Source organism: Cydia pomonella, chromosome 21 (genome assembly GCF_033807575.1).
Source record: "Cydia pomonella isolate Wapato2018A chromosome 21, ilCydPomo1, whole genome shotgun sequence".
NCBI lineage: Eukaryota > Metazoa > Arthropoda > Insecta > Lepidoptera > Tortricidae > Cydia > Cydia pomonella.
In genome coordinates this window covers 7,360,247-7,381,173 of record NC_084723.1, presented here as the reverse complement: position 1 = coordinate 7,381,173, position 20,927 = coordinate 7,360,247, and the positions used below count along the sequence as shown (strand labels likewise).

The following is a 20,927-nucleotide window of genomic DNA, read 5'->3' as shown; positions in this document are numbered from 1 at the left end:
CATTCATGCGTATAAACATGTGTATGCTCAAACATAAACGAGCAAACAACTTCTCACCCTAACTAAAGGTATATAATATATACATCATTATAGGTATACCGTTTCCGTTCCTTCGGGGGTACAAATACTCAAACACCTGTTCAAAAGTTAGTTTTAATTGAATGAATTCAATAGTGTTGTTTCCATCTACAAATCTTAGGGTAGAATTGTATCCCAATAAATTCTTTTGGATTATAAGAACATGTTAAACTACATTTAGGGGACCTGTAATGTCCATATTTTTGTAAATATTGAATTTAAAATATCTTTTGGCACACATCACGTGACCAAACTCGAAACGTCATTGAAGATTCTGATGACGTCACAACTCTCAGATTGACACTGTTGACAGTTAGGCGATAAACAACAAATGACAAATGTCAGTTGACAGTTTGTATCTTCTACGTATGTATGTAGTTATGTGTCAAACCGTAAACTGTGACGTCACACAATTTTCAAAGAGCGTTTTTGTGCGTGAAAGCATCTGTCAAAATATATTTTGTTAATTCCACATATTTAAAGCCGTTTTTAGTATAAAAGTTGAATTTTAGGGCAATACAGGCGTTTCAAAAAATTGGAAACAATCCTATTAATGTACGATAAATATAGAGAAATGCTCTGTATAGATTATGATCGCGCAGTTAACTCGCAACCATTTTAAATTTTCCCGCCTTTTTCGCAACTCAAACATAAAATAATGTGACATTAATAAATTATGAACGCGTCCATATTGACCCTGTTTAAGACTCTGTTAAAAATGCCGCATCGCATCAGCTAAAGAATGTCTGTGTTGCTAGCTTTAAAATAAACTGCAGTGTGAATGAATGAAACAAAAATGTCTTCTCACTTCATTTCATTGACTCATTCAATCAGTTCAGTTTAGTCTGCATGAGTGAACGTGAACGCGAATAGTGGAAACATGTCCGCCGTTTATGTTGTTTGACGTAAATATTGGCGAAAATTAATAGTTTTGCATCCGTATAGTGATTTTTGGTGCTATAAGTTTTAATAATGTGTGTGTTCGTGTTGTGATTTGTGCTTATGCGGCTGTTGTACAAAACCGGTCCAATGGAGTCTCTCAGAAAATGGTTCTACAAACCAAAGGTATGTCAAAACAATTTTCTATCCTAATTCCTACAGTGTGTCTCAACGGCCTTAAAAACAATGCCGTTCGATTCGTTATGCTTAACTTACCAAACTTTTATCTTTGTTTTTGCTAGCATTACAAACGGAGATAAATAAATGGAATAAAAATGTTTAGTCTTTGTTGTCACAGATGGGTATGATTCAGACGTTGTTTCTCTTCAATTTCATCCTTACGGACCATTGTTCTAATTGTTAGTAAATTTGAGGGTTATTTAACATCCTTTTGGGTCACATAGATTGTATTTAAATGTTCGTAACGCGTTGTAAACCGTATTTTACAAACCTTACGTCATGGTACTTGACTGGCACAATTTTCCGTCTGCACTGCCCATTTCTTGATCTTAGGCAGGTATTACGCGTTTAACTAGCATAAATTAACAATCTTGTTTACTCTCGCACCTCAGATAAGTCCGTATTTGTTGTTTTATATGCAAAACGTGTAGTTATTTTCCTATTTCGTACAGTAGCTATTTGGTTAGGTTGTTAAAACATTAAACTTAAGGGGCATATTGTATAAACAATTAAGATAATATTGTTTATGTTAATGTTTCAGTTAATTAAAAGAGCATGTTTGTATTATTTGTTTACACACTAGATAAGTAATGACTGAATTAATTTTAATCAAAATATTGATCTAATCCTCTTCAAAATTTCTCTCTTATTTTAATTATTAGGTGTTTTCTGCACGTTTTGTCTTAACAGTTTTGTATGATTCATGGTTGGTTTCACTAGACTTAAATCAACCGGGATATAGCCGGTCCGGGCAGCTGACGCGCATGAATGAGGGTAGATCGAGCGAGGTCTACACAACTTTGACACCCACCCGCTATCTCCAGTTACCCGTGAAAAGATGCATGTAACTGTGTCGAAATATCGGGAGCTCAAAAACAATATAAAAGGTAATCACGGTTTATATCCTGCTCGATCTAAGTCTAGTGACTTTTTGTCTTCTTCATAGACTAGTTTTAATATGTATTCAGAACTTTAAATGTAAATAGGTCATTAAATAAAAATATTCAGTCACAGGCACAAATGTGGTGGTTCTCATATACAATGTTCCCCTATCTATTTCTGTTTTCAGACGCATGGACTGTGTCAATAACTTCAATGGTGAATTGTAGTACAGATCTATGTCATTTATAAAAATATCATGATAATATAGTTCAGTTAACTATAATGAAGAAAAAAAACCCTGTTACATAGTCCTCTGTATTTGAATTGCAATTAAAAACATTCAATTTTATTTTACAAGAACCTCGTTCTTGACTCCAAGAATATGAGTATGGCGCTCAATTTATGGGTACAGTGCAGGCAAACTTCTTGAACATGTGACCTTTAAGTTCATGAATTTGTATCATTATCTGAGATGGAAATACAAAGTTACATTGTAAAAACATTGTTGTTCTGTGTTTCCATCTCTGTTGCACAAATAATGAAACTTAAAGGCAAGGTCACATGTTCAAGTACACATTTTCCTGACAAGCTTACTACATAACATTTCCATTAGTACTGAACTGTGTATTTCTCCAGAAACTTCCTGCCACGCTCAGAAAAATTTTGGAATAAACTGTTGTGCATATTGTTTTTCCAGACCAAAACAACTTTTAAACCTTTAATAACTTTTGTGTTCCATATAAAACTTTGTTCACGGAACACTTATGGAATCACTTTGGTCTTACATGGTAAAAGCGATTTTATTAATTACTTTCTGTTACACTGGAGCATAGGAAGAAAGAAAACTAACTGACTTTAAGTTTTTCGGAATTTTCACTCAAAAAAGTCTAATACAGTTCATTTTACTTAGTTCAGTTGATCTCGACATATTTTTTTTATAAAAACACTTTTGAAAAATAAGTCACAGCATTTATGTAACAATTATAAATCATAAACGATTATTTACATTATTTTGTTTTCATAAGTAATATAAACTAATTTTTAAAAAGTGTTTTACAACAATTTTCATTAAAAAGACCTCCAAGATTGTTTACTTTTTTTCTAATGGCAAGAACATGAAGTATATACTGGGTCAGACAGATTTGGGCAGCCCAACGTCTCATTATATTATTACCATCCGAAACCAACTGAAATAGTTGTGGAACTAGCGGTGCAAGGCCTAATTCAGGCCCTGTTTACCATCAGATATTTACCTATTACTTTTATGACTTACAATACAAGAAAATTTAAAATGACGATTAAGGATTTTCTATACTGATAAACTCGATTATCAATGCTTTTCTGCTGATGTACATCAGCTGAGTTCAGTGACTGTTTATATCAAATCTGTGTCACAGACATAATGTATCATATAACTAATGACAGGCTTAATACCTATACTATCCGCAAACCAAACGCCTAACCGGGTCTCAGGGTTCTCAGGTCATGGCAAGAGTGAGATACATAGGGATATGAACTCGGTGCTCAGTTTAATTTGCTGATAGATCTAAAAAAAATAAGTTATATATTGTACAGTCATGCTCCGTGATCATTGAGCGATTTAGGGTCCTAGCTAAATTGGTTGTTCAATACGTACGCTATAAATATTTTTAGGTCAAATTCAGATGCAGTCCATGTTTGAAATTACACAATCTATTGACGGCGCAAAGGGCCTGTTTCGGAATATCCAAGTATTGGATAGCTAATTAACAAATAAATAAACTGTCAGATAAAACTTCCTACAAAACGTAGTATTTTATCTACCAGTTAAGCTTATTTGATGATAGTGAAATGCCAACGATGACTTTATTCATCAAATAAGTGACAAGTAACTTATTCAGGACTTTACTTGGACATTGTGAAACAGGCCCTAAAAGTTACTTAGTAGATGTTCAAAAAGTTCTACACTTTGACTAAAAAAACTATTAAATTACATACAATACAAGGTATGACGACAATCCCGTAGTCGTTAAAGATTCTGTAATCAATGAATCACACATTGCTCTAAGTACATTTCCATTACACTGTTCATTCAACACTAATGCATCAAAATATTTGATGTGAGTTATAAGCTGAAGCGGAGTTTTGAAGCTTTTATGTTTAGCTCCACATTTCCGCTTCGCGTAGCATAGCCATCGCCATTTGTTGCGCGGAAAATAAATAACGATAGGGCAGGTACAGTTGTCTCTAATTGTATGTTACACAGCAAAGGTCGCAAAAATATCAGACACGATCTTATTTGTAACGCAATAAGAGCGCGTCACATATTTATGCGGTCTTCGTGGTGTCACATACAATTAAAGACGACTGTACCTTTATAATATTGTAAGTGACTGTACAATTTTTTAAAGGCATCTAATTAATATTTAAAAATACACAGTTTGTACACATTTTGTAAAGAAATGTAATTACAACTATCGATTTGAATCTATTTCAAACTGTGCGTCATAAAACTTAAAGCGATTAAAACTTAGACATTCTGGAAATCATTACTATACGAGAATAGCTCTTTTACTTGGTTTTTGCAAAACGATATTGTTAATTGTAATCAAGCAGACGTAAAAGCGACCTACAATATTTTTTTTTTCCATAAGACTGCTATTTTGTTGCTACTCGTATCAAGAGAATTGCGACTTTGTACGTATAAGAGCTTACAGTATATAATATTATATTAATTTATCTGTATATGTATAGCATAGCCTTGAACACCTTAAATGACACTTGACACTCTTTCTGCACTTATCGCTGCCGCTTATCGCTACCGCTTTCGCGTCACCCCTTATCTTGTACCACCGATTGTTTACATACCAACTAATCACTTTGTTGGACTCGTTATTATTAATTAGTTTTGTATAAATTTTCGACTCGTCCCGATTTCTATTGTTTATGTTATAATGTATTGTTTGCGGTTATGTCATTTAAAATGATTATGAGATATTATGTTAGGCATGATAAATATTATTTAACAGGAAATAGGCACCATATCTACTTGACTTGAGTGTTGGTATAAGCAAATTTTATTCCGTCAATGTTAGTCTTGTTGAAGTGGATAATTTAAATTTCTAGACAACATACGAAGGTCTATATACAATATATACCCACCAGACCATATACAACATATCTGAGTTAATACCTAACGCGACTTTTGCTGTCGACTATGATGTGCCAGATAATGAAGATGAGTATTTTTAAGTGTACTTTTTTTTAAACGGTTTAATAGGTAGTGGTGTGTGTGAACAGATATTCAAGTGGGCTTATTGCAATGCGCTTATGAACGTCAAATAAAGCTACGTCGGCTCTAACATTACACCTCCTCTGACTCGAGAAGATTTAAATCCGCCCCTCATTTGGAGGAGGGTATCCCAATATGGGACCGGCAAGAAACTCGGCGGGACACAGCTTTTCAAAACATTACATCTTGTAATTTAGCATGCATTAAATAAGAAAAAATAAAATTTAAATTCCTATAGGATTCATGCAATTACATACAATAGGTAGTATTCTTTATAGAAATTTGATTTAAAAAAATATATGTAAGTACATCAAATCATAACAAATTCTCAAAATCTATCAGAAAATATATCGAATTCTTACAAAAGGAAAATAAAAGAAATGACAGTGTATATTATATAAATCTGGCTGATTGCTATGACCTTTACCTTTCGGCAAAGCTAAAATTAAAAAAAAGTTTACTATGGTTTTAGCAGGCTAAACAGGGTGTTTTTGTTGTCTTTGACCACCATACACTGAGGGGTGAATATATAGGTCATACTGAACAACTATGGGGCCAATGGTTTAACAGTGGGTATGTTTCTGTTGTCTGTTTCGTCATCTTCGTACCGTCTAAATTACTTAGGCAATTTTGATTAATTCGGTTTTAATCGATTGGTTTTTATTGCTCAGATATAGTATAGTGTATATTTTTTACAGACTTCCAGAAAGGAGAATCCATTACGTGTTATTTTTTTTCATAAATTGTACTTGATTTTTTTTTCCTTTTGGCTATTATGGCTTATTACCCAATCATGTTTACTTTCCATAATTTCTCCTATACCAATATTAGTTAATCATGATTCATTCGATTTAATATCCTCGACAATCAAAACTCCATTTCGGATGCAACCATCCCGCTCTGACGCGACATCGGTAACATCTCGCCATCTCGCTCGCAGCTTTCACTTTTTTTGTCGCTTTCCCAATAGCGAAACTCGGCCGTCATGCCAAATGTTTTGCGAATGTTGCCAGGGCATGCTAATTCCATTGCTTACAAGGTATTTGCTTCAAAAGTGCTAGTATAAGGGGGCTATCATACAGTCGACGCATCCCTGCCGCAGCTGCGTGAGTGTTATAAACGCCTAACTCGGCCTAAGGGAAGTATACACGTGAAAAAAAAAGTTGCGTCTACTATTTTTAATATAAACTGGTGTCCTACGTAGTTTTGGACTGTAGCATTATTTTATTAAAGCCCGACCAGAAATATATGATCATTGTCAAGAGGGCGCTGTTATTCTCATGTATAGGGTGTTCAGTTTAGTATGAAAAATTTAGTTCCAATGAGATTCCGCAATATGACGCGTGATCATATATTACTGGTCAGGCTTTAAATATTTATACTTCTTTCATTAATGTTCAAGTTACTAAGTTAAGTTACTAAGTTAGTAGGTAAATCACAATAATGTTAGTAATTAATAGTATGACAATAAGTAATTAATATTATGTTGTTGTTGTTATATAATAATAATTATTAAGTAAAATTACATAATATGGCAATTTATATCAATTAATATCATGCTTTGTTTTTGTTAATAAATGTACTTTACATTGAATTTAGATCTAAGATAAGTACCTTACCAAATATAGTACGCCTTTGTAAGGCAGGATATGGAGAACATGACTCATTTACCTAAGACCTTTGTAGAACCCATAACCATACAATAAAATATTTTTGATTTTGAAAATTCCCATTTCACTTTTGAGGATTTGATTTAAGTATTTAGGTAGAGAATGCCTTAAGGCATAACGTCCACCATTTGTACTTATTATTATATGTGCAATACAGTATAAATAAATAAATGAAATAAATTTGTGTACATACGTGTATGACTCAGTGTGTCAACGCATAAATTTGTGTACATACGTGTATGACTCAGTGTGTCAACGCATAAATTACGAATTTTCTAAGTTCATTATTGCTTTACATTTTACATTGTATTTGCGTACAATTCAATGTTTACTTAAAACAAGTCCCGATAGCCGTGTTTTTCATTACCTACCTAGGTAAACTACTTTCTTATTGGTATATGACATGGCAAAACGTACTAGGTATAAGTATAGTTCTTTATGATGACGTATTTAATTTAATCTTGGTTTATACTCGTAGTTAGGTTTCGGTCATAACACACTAACACCTACACATAGTAAAACAGACAGCCCCATGTGCAGAGCGTGCATGGAAGCAGAGGAAACAACAAAACACATTCTCCTAGACTTCAACCAGGTAGAAGTATACAGGTGCAGACACTTAGGGACTCCGTGCACACTAAAGGAGGCAGTCAGCAACCTGAAGACACTGCTAGGTTCTAGAGCAGCTGGGGTGGTTAGAGTAGCGCTACCTCGGTTTTTCACGCAAAATATTAGGCACAACGGATGTCAATTTGAGAAAAATGCCCAGTAGAACTAACTAACTAACCATAGTTAGGTTTCATTGAACACTCTTTATGCCACTGACATTGGGACCTAAAAACCAACCCGTCTTATCACTTATCGCCTCACGTCCATTTCATTGATAACATTGTAATTTACCTCTGCGGCTGTTGCACGTCAAGAGATTAGATAAATACCTTTGTTGCGTTTAGATAAATTGTTCTTAGACGCTGGATTTTTGAAATTACCTATGTATGTTTGAGCTTTTTGCCGGAAAAAGAACATTAACAGGAGTCGTGGAAATCAAGGAGAGAGCCTTTGCCTAGGGTTACCACATGAAAAATGGAATATCCTGTCAAAAATCCAGACCAACCTGAAAATCCTGACAGTTGCTTGGCGATCGTTTCTCCAAATCGGTCCGAGTGGCAGTTGTTCCATTTGTGCTCTTTACATTTACAAATACTACAGCATAACTTTCCCTTTCCTCTGCCCAAAATCCAACATTAGCTTACTTCTAATGGTTAGTTGAGATTTCTTAAATAGTGTCAGGGACACTCGCCAAGTCCCCACAATCCTGACAAAGCATTAAAATCCTGACATTTCAGGGGAAATCCTGACGTATGGTAATCCTATCTTTGCCTAGCAGTGGGACACTTAGGGTAAAACAATGTACTTATAGCTGAGAGTCATTCATCCTTTTGTAATGTTAGCTAATAGGTAGCACGTTAATTGATGATAGTAGTACTTACTGCAGTACAGGGATTTTTACACTTTTCCCGCCTTTTTCTACTGACAAAGCCGGCTTGCCAGACTATAGCGATATTATTGTACAGAACAAAAAATGCAAAATCTAAAGTTTTGTATTTAACCTAACGCCATTTATTTATTGATCCATCTATACACAACACGAGTAAGGAAAATGCGTTCAGTAGGTATGAGAACTTAATTTTTTTTTTCAATACATTTGTCTTTTTCTAAGGAACTATGGCTTCCACGGCAGTTTGCGAGTTAATAATTTAAGTTTGCTTCAGATAGCGAGTCGCGCGCCTAATAAGCGCAACTGATTCAAGGCCGGCGTAAAGCGTGCAATCTACATCACACATGCGTGCACTCGCGGTGCGTTCGTTAGATATCTGGACGACACTTTATTTTTATAATTTATTGAAGAGTTCAACAGCGTTCACAGTAAAGTACAAAATACATTCCTAATAATTGAAACCTCAGGATACTATAAGTGAATAAGTGTACTGTCGCTATGGTATTTTGAAACACTACCGCAATCAGTGTCATGTTCCGCAGCCATTTAGTTTTAAATAAATTACTTTCACACGACAAAATCTTCTCAACATTATGTCTCAATGGCGTGAGAGAAAATGAATGGTCAAAGTTTTGTCTATTTACTATGTTGATACAACGATAAAATCTACTTGACTTGACTGGAAAAAATGACTATAAAAACAATAACGTTGAAGTTCACAAAGGTGATCTCGACGCGTTGCAAAGTAATTACGAATTTTAAGGACAATTTATATATAATAATACTGTGGTCCGTTCTGTTCGCATATTAGAAGAATGTACTTAAACAGAAAACCTCGAGACTCGGTCATTCAACTAAAGATATACGAGTAGGTAATTCCGAATGTAATTATTGGTACTATTATTGGTCGAATTATCGAATAACGAGGTTTTTTGTTACCCTACTTCAGCTATCAAAACTGGGGCTACAAAATTTTGCACTACTCATGTTCACGCGTAGTAGTAGGTAGGTTAGGTTAGGTACTCGTAGTTATATACTACGTGTTACTGCTTCGTTTATGGTGGCGAATAATTGTTTTTGTCACCTTCCCAAGGTCTCAGATTCATATACATTTTGAGCCGCTCCGCTTAATCTAACTCATTCAATGGACTCACTCGAAGTAAGTACACTTGTACTGGAGGTAGTTCGCTTATGAAAGATTTTGCTCTATATTTATAGACTTTATAGTACAGTAGCGGCCAAATAATGTACCTTAATTTTATTTTTGTAATTTCTCAAAAACGATTACAATAGGGTGTTTATTTAGTCACCTGCAATATTTACGGGGTGAATATATAGGTCATATTGAGCAACCGTTACTATGGAACCAACTTCGAAAACGCGATTTTTTTTTTGTCTATTTCATACATTTTGGCTGTGTGACCTTGACATTTTTCTATGAGAGAGTAATTTTTTTTCGTGACTTCTGGGTTGGTTGCATAGTAAAAGTTGCTTAGTATGACCTATATATTCAGCCCGTAAATTATTGCATATGACTAAATAAACATCCTGTATAGGTACGTAGGGACGTATAAAAACGACAATTCGATCAACCTAGGGTACATTTTAAAATAATTAGTTTGCCCGAGTGTTCGCGGTAGTCCGGTGGGTGTTACATTTAAAGTAATGATTTGATTTAATTTTCATACCAGAGGCTAACGAGGGCGAAACTTCGATCCATCCAGGTTTTACTGTTGGTTACATTCGCTTTTGAGTGTTTTCGAATAAGAAATTCAATATTTATAACACAAATTAATTGGTGTCCGTGAAGTCAAAGTTCGCCGCATTGTGCTAAAATGGTTGCCTGTTGCTGCGTGCAGTGGGATGTTAGTACAAAACGGCAAAACGTCCCACTTTGTCGCTTGCGATAAGTACGCCTTGAGAGGTTATTTGTATAAAGATACAAGCAAACCTTATGTATTGTGAATAATGATAATTTTAATTAAGAGCAATTTTAAATGATTATGTTTATATATTTTTGTACAATATTTTAATATAGAAATTTATACGATTTAGAATTAAGACATCTTAAAATTGATTATGAGCCTTGTAGCTTGAAATAAAGGAATTTTATTTTATTTTTATGGCAAGCGACAGAGTGGGACGTTTTGCCGGTTTCGCTCACATATGGTCGTTATGATGACACAATCATTGTTTATATCATATAAAGTCTAATTTCACGATTTTTCGAATGAATACCTGCATAAAAATAGCAGTATGATAGATTTTTTCCGCCACTGTAACGTGAAATGTGCAACATCATGAGACTTGGCTACCTACTTGAAAGATAACTATAGCTCCCCAGTATAGCTACTCATATGGCTTCGACTCTAGAGAAACATCCACTTCCCTTTGAGATTCAATAGCCATTGTCTAGTATTCTATAGGGGAAAAACATGTATAATAACATAACTATGAGTGATTTTTATTGTTATTATATATCTACGCGATTGATATCTTCAATTATTTAACCGATAATTATCTTGTTGGCGTAATTATGATATTTATAATTCTATTGTCAGTTTGACGGGTAAGGCCGTGTTCATTCAAAGCCATTCAGGTTTGCTTTTATTGTTTAAAGAGGTCAAGTTTTCAATAAATCATATTCAACTTATGTGAAAACATTTCATCTAGGTATGAATAAAGAAATAAATTTGGATATGCTCAGAAGCTGTGAACTAGTTATTGGTCTGACACCCATGAGGTGACAGGCTTTCCATCCTGCTAATGAGTAGGTGCGAGTTTTTTTGAGTTGATCGTAAGCAATTGTAAAGTAGCGAGTGTGATGGGCACCTTTGCGCCGGGAACAAGTCGCGGGGGCCATAATTGACGTAATACGTATTTTCAAATAAACTTCAGACATCATAAAAAAAAAAAAATTGTACAGAAACATAACTATTAAATTAAATTTTTTAAAAACTACGCAAATATGCCAACAAAATCCATTTTATGCTAAATATGCCTTACATGATTTTGGAAAAGAACTGATACTCTTTAAACTGCTGGATCGATTTCTAAGAAATAACTAAGAGCCACCGCAACAAAACTCGCCTTCACGTAAAAAAAACCGCATTGAAATCGGTTCATCCGGTGGAGTTACGATATGCCACAGTCGACAGACAGAATGACACACAGACATTGGCGTCAAACATATAACCCCCCTCTTTTGTCGTCGGGGGTTAAACCACGTGACTTTGCCGTTCCTTGAATGTCATTCTTAACTGGCTTCAAGAGAAGGGGTTATCAATTCAACTGTATTTTTTAGGTCTATAATACGCATCATCAATTCATTAGATTATAAATAGTATTAAATAAAAAATACCTATTATACAAAAAAGCGGGAGTTTACCCGTTAACATCTGTAATTGGCTCTACGACAGCCGGATTAGGAGCTTTTAGGGGAACTCCTTGAAATGTGTTATAAATAAGTTGGTTAAGATCCACCTAGGTATGTTCAGTGTTACTGATAAACCCCGTTTTTTCCAGATTAAAAATTTTACAACCGTAAAGTAGGGTATTTAGATATATTGTACCCCGAAATATTAAATATTGAAAGAACCCTAGCATTTCGGAGAAAAAGTTAATTAACATTACTTTTGAGGTTAGAATAATTCTAATCTTAAAAAAAGGGAGTACCTATCTATATTATATAAAGCTGCAGCCCGAACGTTAATCGACACGAATTGTTCTCCCGGAAGGAGGCGCGGGGGGGATTCGAGTTTGGTACGGTCGTACAGGGGGCGGTCCGGTGACCTCCGGAAAAATCCGACTTTCGGTCTACCGGATCGGGACAGAAAATGTTTGACGGCCCGGCTAAACGGTGGGAGATAGTGGGGGGGTGCTCGACCAAATGTCACAGAGGACCCTGGGCGGTTTCGGAGGCCGCCATTTTTTTTTCAAAATGGCGGATTCAAAATGGCGGCCGATTTTCAAGTCGGTCCCGGCGCGCTCAAATTTCGGTCACGGAATCTCGGGGCCCTCTAGATCGGTATGGAAAAAAAAAATTTGGAAAAAATCCAAGATGGCGGACACCATGGCCACTTTTATTTTGTATGGCAACTTTTAAACGGTGACAGATAGGTGGGGGTGCTCGACCAAATGTCATAGAGGGCCCCGAGACAAATGGAATGGCATTAAAAAAAATTCAAAATGGCCGACTCAAAATGGCGCCGAAATTTCAAAACGGTCCGAGAGCGCCGAGAACCGGTATGTGGGTACATATGGGCCCCCGCTATCGAAAAAAAATTTTTTTTTTTTTTAGCTCGAAAAAAAATTTGTATGGGATTTTTTTTCGAATCCCCCACATGCTAAACGGTGAGAGATAGGTCGGGGGAGCTCGACCAAATGTCATAGAGGGCTCCGAGTGGAATCTGAATAAGAAAAAAAAAATTCAAAATGGCCGTCTTTTTTTTTTTCTAAAACTTCAAAAAGGTCCGAGCGCTCTGAAATTTTGGTCGCGGTATCTCGGAGCCCCAATGACTCCTATGGGAAAAAAAAATTTTGGAAAAAATCCAAGATGGCGGAAAAATGGCCAGTTTACTTTTGTATGGCAACTCTCAAACGGTGCGTGATAGGTGGGGGGTGCTCGACCAAATGTCATAGAGGGCCCCAAGACAAATAAAACTGCATCAAAAAAAAATTCAAAATGGCCGACTTTTTTTTTCTTTTTTAATGTTGGTCCGAGCGCGCTGAGATTTTGCATGCGGCGAGCCTGGGGGCCAAGATTACCATATGAAAAAAGTTTTTTGGAAAAATCCAAAATTGCGGCGGACAGGGGCAAAGTCAAATTTCCAAGTAGGTTAAGCGAGCCCGAAGGGCGAGCTTCAGGCTGGGAGGCCGAAGGCCGACCCCGCGGAGGGCCACCAGGCCCGGAGCTTCACCCCGAGTGGCCAAGCGTGTCCTACTCCCAGTAATTTTGGGCGAGGCCGAAGGCCGAGCTGCGGGCGTGAGGAGCAAAGCGAAATCCTATATAAAAACTGTTTTAAGCGAGCCCGAAGGGCGAGCTTCAGGCTGGGAGGCCGAAGGCCGACCCCGGCGGAGGGCCGAAGGCCCGGAGCCTTCACCCCGACCCCCAAGCGTGCAACCCCCAGTATCTAAAAGCGAGGCCGAAGGCCGAGCTGCGTGCACAAGGTGCTCCCAAGCGTTCTACCAAGTCAACTGTCTTGATAAGCGGAGCGGGCGGGCCGACGGCCCGACGGCGACGCGTCGAGGCTAGCGAAGGCCGAAGGCCGAGCTCCGCGTAGGGCCGAAGGCCCGAAGCGTCACCTGAGAGGGGGAAGTTGGAGCTTAAACACGACCCAATAGGAAAAGTGTCTTAGACAAGCGAAACGGCGGGCCGAAGGCCGAAGGCCGTAGGCCCGACGTGAGCTTGTCAAGACACTTTACTATTGGGTCGTGTTTAAGCTCCAACTTCCCGCACTACCCCCGAAGCGAAACCAACCCTCCCCGAGTGTCTTAATACGCGACGCGGCGGGCCGAAGGCCCGACGCTGAGCTTCGAAATCCAGCGAAGGTCGAAGGCCGAGCTCCGCGTAGGGCCGAAGGCCCGGAGCGTCCCATTGGTTCGCCCAAGCACGCGAGGCCGAAGGCCGAGCTGCGAGAGTGCGGCCCAAGCGGAAGTACAACCGCATTACTTTTCCCCTTTGGAAAACAAATATTGAATATACTAAAAATAACGGGAAAAGTGCATTTACAGAGCAAACCAGTTACAAGTTAACTGTTTTAATAAGCGAAGCGGCGGGCCAAAGGCCCGACGCTGAGCTTCGAATCCCAGCGAAGGCCGAAGGCCGAGCTCCGCGTAGGGCCGAAGGCACGGAGCGTCCCATTGGATCGCCCAAGCACGCGAGGCCGAAGGCCGAGCTGCGAGAGTGCGGCCCAAAGCGGAAGTACAACCGCATTACCCTTCCCCTTTGGAAAACAAATATTCTTTATACTAATAACAAGAAAATAAACAGGAAAATCGCAGCGTTACGAGGAAGTTCAACCGCATTACCTGTCCCCTTTGGAAAACAAATATTCTTTATATTAATAACAACAAAAATAATAGGAAAAGTGATAAAGCGAACCGGCAACAAGTTAACTGTCTTAATAAGCGGAGCCGACGGGCCGAAGGCCCGACGGCGAAGCGTCGAGGCTAGCGAAGGCCGAAGGCCGAGCTCCGCGTAGGGCCGAAGGCCCGAAGCGTCCCCTTTGAGGCTCGCCAGCGGGGAAGTTGGAGCTTAAACACGACCCAATAGTAAAAGTGTCGTAGACAAGCGAAACGGCGGGCCGGAGGCCGAAGGCCGTAGGCCCGACGTGAGCTTGTCAAGACACTTTTACTATTGGGTCGTGTTTAAGCTCCAACTTCCCTTCAACCCCCAAAGTAACTATATTGCGAAGGCCGAAGGCCGAGCTCCGCGTAGGGCCGAAGGCCCGGAGCGTCCCATTGGATCGCCCAGGCACGCGAGGCCGAAGGCCGAGCTGCGGGAGTGCGTGCTCGCACGCGGACCATTCCTTGCAAGCAAAGGTACAACTGTTTTACCTTTTCCCTTTGGAAAACAAACTATTTCACTAAAACAACGGCAACAACAACAACAACACTTTAACAACAACACCAACAACAGCACCACGCACACCGCGGGGCCCTCGGGCGCCGCGCACCAAGCATAATTCTAACTGCTTTACCTTTTCCCTTTGGAAAACAAACTTTACACCTCTACTCTAAACCTACAACAACAACTCATCAACAACAACACTAACAACAGCACCAACTACAAAAACAACAATACCAACTACAGCACCATGCACACCGCGGGGCCCACGGGCCCCGCGCACCAAGCAAAATCTAGTCTATATTATATAAAGCTGCAGCCCGAACATGAATTGACACGAATTGTTTTCCCGGAAGGAGGCGCGGGGGGGATTCGAGTTTGGTACGGTCGTACAGAGGGCGGTCCGGTGACCTCCGGAAAAATCCGACATTCGGTCTACCGGATCGGGACAGAAAAATGTTTGACGGCCCGGCTAAACGGTGGGAGATAGTGGGGGGGTGCTCGACCAAATGTCACAGAGGACCCTGGGCAGTTTCGGAGGCCGCCATTTTTTTTTCAAAATGGCGGATTCAAAATGGCGGCCGATTTTCATGTCGGTCCCGGCGCGCTCAAATTTCGGTCACGGAATCTCGGGGCCCTCTAGACCGGTATGGAAAAAAAAAATTTGGAAAAAATCCAAGATGGCGGACACCATGGCCACTTTTATTTTGTATGGCAACTTTTAAACGGTGACAGATAGGTGGGGGGTGCTCGACCAAATGTCATAGAGGGCCCCGAGACAAATGGAATGGCATTTAAAAAAATTCAAAATGGCCGACTCAAAATGGCGCCGAAATTTCAAAACGGTCCGAGAGCGCCGAGAACCGGTATGTGGGTACATATGGGCCCCGGCATTCGAAAAAAATTTTTTTTTTTTTTTTAGCTCGAAAAAAAATTTGTATGGGATTTTTTTTCGAATCCCCCACATGCTAAACGGTGAGAGATAGGTCGGGGGCGCTCGACCAAATGTCATAGAGGGCTCCGAGTGGAATCTGAATAAGAAAAAAAAAATTCAAAATGGCCGACTTTTTTTTTTTCTAAAACTTCAAAAAGGTCCGAGCGCTCTGAAATTTTGGTCGCGGTATCTCGGAGCCCCAATGACTCCTATGGAAAAAAAAATTTTGGAAAAAATCCAAGATGGCGGAAAAATGGCCAGTTTACTTTTGTATGGCAACTCTCAAACGGTGCGTGATAGGTGAGGGGTGCTCGACCAAATGTCATAGAGGACCCCGAGACAAATAAAACTGCATCAAAAAAAAATTCAAAATGGCCGACTTTTTTTTTTTCTTTTTTTAATGTTGGTCCGAGCGCGCTGAGATTTTGCATGCGGCGAGCCGGGGGGCCAAGATTACCATATGAAAAAAAGTTTTTTGAAAAAATCCAAAATGGCGGCGGACAGGGGCAAAGTAAAATTTCCATGTAGGTTAAGCGAGCCCGAAGGGCGAGCTTCAGGCTGGGAGGCCGAAGGCCGACCCCGGCGGAGGGCCGAAGGCCCGGAGCCTTCACCCCGACCCCCAAGCGTGCAACCCCCAGTAACTAAAAGCGAGGCCGAAGGCCGAGCTGCGTGCGTACGGTGCTCCCAAGCGTTCTACCAAGTCGACTGTCTTGATAAGCGGAGCCGGCGGGCCGATGGCCCGCCGGCGACGCGTCGAGGCCAGCGAAGGCCGAAGGCCGAGCTCCGCGTAGGGCCGAAGGCCCGAAGCGTCACCTGAGAGGGGGAAGTTGGAGCTTAAACACGACCCAATAGGAAAAGTGTCTTAGACAAGCGAAACGGCGGGCCGAAGGCCAAAGGCCGTAGGCCCGACGTGAGCTTGTCAAGACACTTTTACTATTGGGTCGTGTTTAAGCTCCAACTTCCCGCACTACTCCCGAAGCGAAACCAACCCTCCCCGAGTGTCTTAATAAGCGAAGCGGCGGGCGGAAGGCCCGACGCTGAGTTTCGAAACCCAGCGAAGGCCGTAGGCCGAGCTCCGCGTAGGGCCGAAGGCCCGGAGCGTCCCACTGGATCGCCCAAGCACGCGAGGCCGAAGGCCGAGCTGCGAGAGTGCGGCCCAAAGCGGAAGTACAACCGCATTACATTTCACCTTTGGAAAACAAATATTCTTTATACTAAAAATAACGGGAAAAATGCATTTATAGAGCGAACCGGTTAGAAGTTAACTGTTTTAATAAGCGAAGCGGCGGGCCGAAGGCCCGACGCTGAGCTTCGAAATCCAGCGAAGGCCGAAGGCCGAGCTCCGCGTAGGGCCGAAGGCCCGGAGCGTCCCACTGTATCGCCCAAGCACGCGAGGCCGAAGGCCGAGCTGCGTGAGTGCGGCCCAAAGCGGAAGTACAACCGCATTACATTTCACCTTTGGAAAACAAATATTCTTTATACTAAAAATAACGGGAAAATGCATTTATAGAGCGAACCGGTTAGAAGTTAACTGTTTTAATAAGCGAAGCGGCGGGCCGAAGGCCCGACGCTGAGCTTCGAAATCCAGCGAAGGCCGAAGGCCGAGCTCCGCGTAGGGCCGAAGGCCCGAAGCGTCCCATTGGATTGGCCAAGCACGCGAGGCCGAAGGCCGAGCTGCGAGAGTACGGCCCAAAGCGGAAGTACAACCACATTACTTTTCCCCTTTGGAAAACAAATATTCATTATACTAAAAATAACGGGAAAAGTGCATTTATAAAGCAAACCAATTACAAGTTAACTGTCTTAATAAGCGAAGCTGCGAGAGTGCGGCCCAAAGCGGAAGTACAACCGCATTAACTTTCCCCTTTGGAAAACAAATCTTCTTTATATTAATAACAACAAAAATAACGGGAAAAGTGATAAAGCGAACCGGCAACAAGTTAACTGTCTTAATAAGCGGACCCGACGGCGAAGCGTCGAGGCTAGCGAAGGCCGAAGGCCGAGCTCCGCGTAGGGCCGAAGGCCCGAAGCGTCCCCTTCGAGGCTCGCCAGCGGGGAAGTTGGGGCTTAAAAACGACCCAAAAGTAAAAGTGTCTTGACAAGCGAAAAGGCGGGCCGGAGGCCGAAGGCCGTAGGCCCGACGTGAGCTTGTCAAGACACTTTTACTATTGGGTCGTGTTTAAGCTAACTTCCCTTCAACCCCCAAAGTAACCATATTGCGAAGGCCGAAGGCCGAGCTCCGCGTAGGGCCGAAGGCCCGGAGCGTCCCATTGGATCGCCCAAGCACGCGAGGCCGAAGGCCGAGCTGCGGGAGTGCGTGCTCGCACGCGGACCATTCCTTGCAAGCAAAAGTACAACTGCTTTACCTTTTCCCTTTGGAAAACAAACTTTTTCACTAAAACAACGGCACCTACAACAACAACTCATCAACAACAACATCAACAACAGCACCAACTACAAAAGCAACAATACCAACAACAGCACCATGCACACCGCGGGGCCCCCGGGCCCCGCGCACCAAGCAAAATCTAGTCTATATTATATAAAGCTGCAGCCCGAACATTAATTGACACGAATTGTTCTCCCGGAAGGAGGCGCGGGGGGGATTCGAGTTTGGTACGGTCGTACAGGGGGCGGTCCGGTGACCTCCGGAAAAATCCGACATTCGGTCTACCGGATCGGGACAGAAAAATGTTTGACGGCCCGGCCAAACGGTGGGAGATAGTGGGGGGGTGCTCGACCAAATGTCACAGAGGACCCCGGGCAGTTTCGGAGGCCGCCATTTTTTTTTCAAAATGGCGGATTCAAAATGGCGGCCGATTTTCAAGTCGGTCCCGGCGCGCTCAAATTTCGGTCACGGAATCTCGGGGCCCTCTAGATCGGTATGGAAAAAAAAAATTTGGAAAAAATCCAAGATGGCGGACACCATGGCCACTTTTATTTTGTATGGCAACTTTTAAACGGTGACAGATAGGTGGGGGGTGCTCGACCAAATGTCATAGAGGACTCCGAGACAAATGGAATGGCATTTAAAAAAATTCAAAATGGCCGACTCAAAATGGCGCCGAAATTTCAAAACGGTCCGAGAGCGTCGAGAACCGGTATGTGGGTACATATGGGCCCCCGCATTCGAAAAAAATTTTTTTTTTTTTTTTAGCTCGAAAAAAAATTTGTATGGGATTTTTTTTCGAATCCCCCACATGCTAAACGGTGAGAGATAGGTCGGGGGAGCTCGACCAAATGTCATAGAGGGCTCCGAGTGGAATCTGAATAAGAAAAAAAAAATTCAAAATGGCCGACTTTTTTTTTTTCTAAAACTTCAAAAAGGTCCGAGCGCTCTGAAATTTTGGTCGCGGTATCTCGGAGCCCCAATGACTCGTACGGAAAAAAAAAATTTTGGAAAAAATCCAAGATGGCGGAAAAATGGCCAGTTTACTTTTGTATGGCAACTCTCAAACGGTGCGTGATAGGTGGGGGGTGCTCGACCAAATGTTATAGAGGGCCCCGAGACAAATAAAACTGCATCAAAAAAAAATTCAAAATGGCCGACTTTTTTTTTTCTTTTTTTAATGTTGGTCCGGGCGCGCTGAGATTTTGCATGCGGCGAGCCTGGGGGGCCAAGATTACCATATGAAAAAAAGTTTTTTGGAAAAATCCAAAATGGCGGCGGACAGGGGCAAAGTAAAATTTCCAAGTAGGTTAAGCGAGCCCGAAGGGCGAGCTTCAGGCTGGGAGGCCGAAGGCCGACCCCGGCGGAGGGCCGAAGGCCCGGAGCCTTCACCCCGACCCCCAAGCGTGCAACCCCCAGTAACTAAAAGCGAGGCCGAAGGCCGAGCTGCGTGCGTACGGTGCTCCCAAGCGTTCTACCAAGTCGACTGTCTTGATAAGCGGAGCCGGCGGGCCGACGGCCCGACGGCGACGCGTCGAGGCCAGCGAAGGCCGAAGGCCGAGCTCCGCGTAGGGCCGAAGGCCCGAAGCGTCACCTGAGAGGGGGAAGTTGGAGCTTAAACACGACCCAATAGGAAAAGTGTCTTAGACAAGCGAAACGGCGGGCCGAAGGCCAAAGGCCGTAGGCCCGACGTGAGCTTGTCAAGACACTTTTACTATTGGGTCGTGTTTAAGCTCCAACTTCCCGCACTAATCCCGAAGCGAAACCAACCCTCCCCGAGTGTCTTAATAAGCGAAGCGGCGGGCCGAAGGCCCGACGCTGAGCTTCGAAACCCAGCGAAGGCCGAAGGCCGAGCTCCGCGTAGGGCCGAAGGCCCGGAGCGTCCCACTGGTTCGGCCAAGCACGCGAGGCCGAAGGCCGAGCTGCGAGAGTGCGGCCCAAAGCGGAAGTACAACCGCATTACATTTCACCTTTGGAAAACAAATATTCTTTATACTAAAAATAACGGGAAAAATGCATTTATAGAGCGAACCGGTTACAAGTTAACTGTTTTAATAAGCGAAGCGGCGGGCCGAAGGCCCGACGCTGAGCTTCGAAACCCAGCGAAGGCCGAAGGCCGAGCTCCGCGTAGGGCCGAAGGCACGGAGCGTCCCATTGGATCGCCCAAGCACGCGAGGCCGAAGGCCGAGCTGCGAGAGTGCGGCCCAAAGCGGAAGTACAACCGCATTAACTTTCCCCTTTGGAAAACAAATCTTCTTTATATTAATAACAACAAAAATAACGGGAAAAGTTATAAAGCGAACCGGCAACAAGTCAACTGTCTTAATAAGCGGAGCCGGCGGGCCGAAGGCCCGACGGCGAAGCGTCGAGGCTAGCGAAGGCCGAAGGCCGAGCTCCGCGTAGGGCCGAAGGCCCGAAGCGTCCCCTTCGAAGTTCGCCAGCGGGGAAGTTGGAGCTTAAACACGACCCAATAGTAAAAGTGTCTTAGACAAGCGAAACGGCGGGCCGGAGGCCGAAG

General features: G+C 41.9%; 1 protein-coding gene across 1 annotated transcript in view; it reads left to right on the top strand.

Annotated features, from left to right (window-relative positions):
• The first annotated feature begins 910 nt into the window (after positions 1-910).
• LOC133529839 (lateral signaling target protein 2 homolog) overlaps positions 911-20,927 on the top strand; it is a 59,274-nt gene continuing 39,257 nt past the window's right edge. Inside the window, exon 1 of the mRNA XM_061867649.1 lies at positions 911-1,143. Within this exon, the coding sequence (XP_061723633.1) occupies positions 1,081-1,143 (63 nt within the window). The 5' untranslated portion in view covers positions 911-1,080. The remainder of the gene's footprint in view (positions 1,144-20,927) is intronic.